Source organism: Triticum urartu, chromosome 4A (assembly GCF_056163025.1).
Source record: "Triticum urartu cultivar PI428250 chromosome 4A, HENAU_Tu73, whole genome shotgun sequence".
In the NCBI taxonomy this organism is placed as follows: domain Eukaryota; kingdom Viridiplantae; phylum Streptophyta; class Magnoliopsida; order Poales; family Poaceae; genus Triticum; species Triticum urartu.
The window spans coordinates 126664289-126668518 of NC_141876.1; the positions used below are offsets into that span (position 1 = coordinate 126664289).

The 4230-nt window shown below is 41.9% G+C and overlaps 1 protein-coding gene across 1 annotated transcript; it reads right to left on the reverse strand.

The window, feature by feature from the left end:
- Window positions 1-329: 329 nt before the first annotated feature.
- LOC125551110 (uncharacterized) lies at window positions 330-4002 on the reverse strand. The gene is made up of 6 exons (XM_048714269.2): window positions 3843-4002; window positions 3007-3195; window positions 2741-2866; window positions 2367-2558; window positions 1479-1646; window positions 330-1084 (listed from the first exon to the last, which is right to left on the reverse strand). Exons 1-6 carry the CDS (start codon window positions 3906-3908, stop codon window positions 698-700), a joined length of 1128 nt encoding a protein of 375 aa, XP_048570226.2. The 5' UTR covers window positions 3909-4002; the 3' UTR covers window positions 330-697.
- Between the last annotated feature and the right edge of the window lie 228 nt (window positions 4003-4230).

A 4230-nucleotide genomic window follows, 5' to 3' on the forward strand; every position in this document is an offset into this window, starting at 1 on the left:
GGCATTACATCGTTCAGTTTGTCATTCTTTCAATCTTAGATATGTTCTCGTCTCCCTCTTTCCGTTTTGATTATTTCCTTTCATCTATGATTTTTCTAATCAGTTTTTCTTTTTCTGAAGACCGCCTCAACTGCCCCACATCTTATTGACTTACAAATAAAATTATGGTGTCTTTGGTACACTGACAAATTCTTACCAAATAAATTATTATTTATGCAATCATATTTATATGGTCAGGTAAACCACTAGCTAAATATTTATACCCGGCAGAGTCAATTATCTAGTAAAATAAAGGCACCGGAGGTAACCTTACAGAGGGCCCAAGCACATGACAAAGACACGAACCTTGATCCATCATCTCCATGTATCAGTCTCAGTATACACCCACTCTTCATCAGAGTAATTTCCCTATTCACACCAATCCATTTCACCAATCCTACAAGCATGAAAACCAAACTGTACTGTAGTACTGTATACACTTTGCCTATACATGAACAGATAAACACTAGCCAACTTCGCCAACACAAGAATAGAATGTCAGCCCGTATACTCTTTATCTCACACGAAATCAGAAACCTGCTAATAATTATTACAACTGCAAACAGATGTGGACAAGAGAATGGACAAAATTTTATGCACACTACTCACAACCAAACCCACTGCAAGCCCCGACAAGCAGAGTAGAAGCCGGCACACATCAATCTTTGTCAGGCACCAACTCATTTGGCTTCAAGGCGTTCCTCGGAGAATTAGCAGCATTATCTACAGAAATGATGGATACTGGGGATGATGACTCGCCTGGGCTGAGGATCGGAGAATCTGGCCTGGAGGGGACGGGCGATACTTCTTCCTGGGCTAAATAAGCTTCAACCACCGGAAACATGTTTTCAGTGTATGCGCGATTGGTATCTTCTTCTAGCTTGCTGTCTTTCATATTGCCATCGCCAAAGGAGACGACATTGTGGGCGGCGAACTGGTGAAAATCTACTATTTCACGCAGGAAGCGATTTTCACGGGCATACATGGAGTTCTCCTGTGCCAGCCTTGATTTCTCGGCCAGTAATGTCTCCAGTTGCATGCGGATCTGTTTCAAGAGGATCTATTTCAGTACAACTTTGAGAGGGCTAGCTATACTGATCAATAGAAGTTCCAATCACCCATTGGTTATCTTTTATTATTTTGTGAAGCCATTGGTTATCTTTTAAACTAAGACTATAGCCAACTTTCATCTGAACCGCAACAAAATGTACTGGGTTCATAGAATTGCTGGAAGAAAGCAAATAGTAACAGAAAGCATATTAGTACTACTGATTACTGAGCAATGTATGGTACAAAACTATATAGCAGTTCCACCCATCTTGGATGTTTACACGTGCAGTGAGTGGATAAAATTAAGAACTGTGCAGTGGATGAGGATTATTAACTTTGGTGCAAACAATATAACTCCAAATTTCTACTAGGCTAAGAAAAAAAATTACCAGGTCATCATCCTCTTCAATTTTGACCCCTTTCTGCTTAGTTCCACGCAACATTTTGTTCTCTTCTTCTAGCTGAGTGCAGCGCTGCTTCGCAAAGGCTAGGTCCGCTTTAACAGTTTTTAGTTCACGAAGTACAAGTTTTGCTTTAGCAGCCATCGCATTAGCAACCTGAAACAGTTTGTAGGGGGTAAGAGGAAGCACCATTGGACGGACATAAATAGTAAATAACAATGTTCATTTATTACTGCTGTCTAAATGGATGGTGAAAAGTACACAGGGCTTATTTTGAACCATATTGATGGCCAAAACAAATAACACAGTAAAAGGAAACTTGAACAAATATCTTTCAAAATAAATAAATAAACAAATATCTTTCAGCATAGATCATAGATGTCCATATGTTTCATCTAGTGCTACAGAGAATTAATATTGCAATGCTGCCTTTGGCTTAAACTAAATGAACTAGAAAATCTAATCCTAAAAGTTGAGGGCCACTTTGGATCGTAATAATTTCATAGAATTTTGTATGATTCCAATCCTTCAGGAACTACAGAGGCCATTTGGGTCATAAGGATGACGCTATCGAATTCATATGGATTGCTTTCGTAACTAATTCTATAGGAATTTCAACATCCACTTCAACCACTTTTCCCCACTCATTTGCATAGGACTGGGTATTTTTTTCTGCATTTCCTTATGTTTTGTGGTTTATAGTTCCTGTATGTTTCATATTCCTAGGTTTTTCATTCCTAAGATCTAAAGAGGCCCTGAACTGGGAATATAAGCATGTGTAAGCAAGCTTTTGTCAAGTAAAAGGTTTAGTAGCTTTCCCATAAAGGGTTTGGTAAAGCATATTCCTAATTGATCTATAATCGTATGGCACCTTACGTCGCGAGAAGCTTTTAACTGGGTCTCCTGGGCTGCCTCAGCTTTATTCAGTGTGAAACTCGGAGGGGGGAATGCATCTGCAGCAGGATTCTGCATATGCAAACTGGAACTGTTAGGCTTTCTTCTAATTTGTATCTTCTTTGTTTCCTCGATGATGTTTGATGTCTTATTATCGACAATAATGAGACCTTCCTGTAAAACATAGAGATGAAAACAAGTCAGTGCACAAACCAAACAGGATGCTGAACTTCCAAAAGAGATACTGTAAAATACCCAGAGACAACACAAAAAGGGCCCGAAATGAAGCTACAATTACGAGTTGTGTCGGTGGTATCGTAAAATAAATAAAGCTGTGTGATGCTAAAGAGCTTTACTTCCAAGGCGTTTCTGATTCTTCCACCAAACTGGTTGACAGAAGCGGCAAGTGCCTCTGACCTCTTCCACGGTTCGCTCCTTTCTGTTCCTCCATAGCTGTCGAATGACCAACGAGATTGAGGGGCCTGAAATAAGAAAATGGAACGAAGAATGTAAATCACCTAAAGGCTAAGGAACCAGCCATGGACAATAAGTTTACTGATTGTATTTCATCGTGTTTCACCAATGTATGTGGATCCAGCTTTTCCTATATTTGCTGTCTCACCTGAGCTCCATCCGATAAGTTGGGCTTGCGAGTAGCACTTTGAACTTTCCCATGGTCATCGAACTTGTGAGCAGCAGCATCCTCATCGAGAATCCCCTTGGCCTTTCTTGCCAATGCTCCCCACAATCCAACCTTAGGCTCACGCATGCTATCCATCGACGTGTAGTTGTACGACGAAGCAGCCGAACTCTGCTCATTCACCGCAGACCAAATCAACACAGCAACCCATATAAGTAGAACAACATTTTTGAGTACATGAAGAATATCTGTCAATCCTAAGCAAGGAATAAAAATTAGCGTGCTATGGGAAAATAGCACATCCCTTAAAATCCGCTATAGCAAACGATTTTACACTGATTTTATTTAGCGAGACATTGCTCAGAACGCTATAGCGTGCCATTTATATCAGTGATCCTAAGTGATACAGACATGCTAAATTTCACCTCGAACTGAACAATAGAAACGGACATCAGAGGAACACTACAGCTTGCTGATTATCTCAGTGATGGGTTTGGAATCAGACAGTGATTATCCAGTAGCTGGCATATTCAGGACCAAATTGACCTGCTAGTTCAAGCTGACCCCGATAGGTAAGCAAGAGGGAAAACCTGCATCAATTCGTGACTATCGCACATCGTCTCAACAAATTTCGTGTCGGACGAAACGGAGGGCACATCTGTAGTAGCGAACTGGACGAGATGTGATCCCGATATAATATTCGACCGACGGATCGAGACAGGCGCAAGCGCAAGCAAATCAGCAGTGATTACTAATAACCAGAGGGATTGGATGGCAGAGAAGACGGGTGGGGGAGGAGAGGGGGAGAGGGTGCTTGCCTGGGGCTGGGGAGTCCGGCGGTCGTCGGAGGCGACGGGCCCCTGCTGCTTCCGGCGGTAGGCCATGATGAGCTGGGTGGGTGGAGGTGGGAGGGACGCGGAGCGGAAGAAGCGAACAGCTGCTGCTATAGCTTTTTGGTGATCCCTTGCTTGCTTTGATTAGAGAGAGACACCAAGCTGGACCAACCTGTCAAAATTCAACAGATGGGCCCACATGTGCTCTCTGGCACAAACGCCCTTTGTCACCTTTGCTGAGAAGTGTTTTTTGTTTTTTGTTTTTGCAATTCAGAGAGTTTTATCCAAACAAAAGCATTCTTCGGATAATCAACCAGGAGGTTGGTCACTAGGACTCTAGAAGTTCCATCGAGACAGATTTTGGTCACATTTA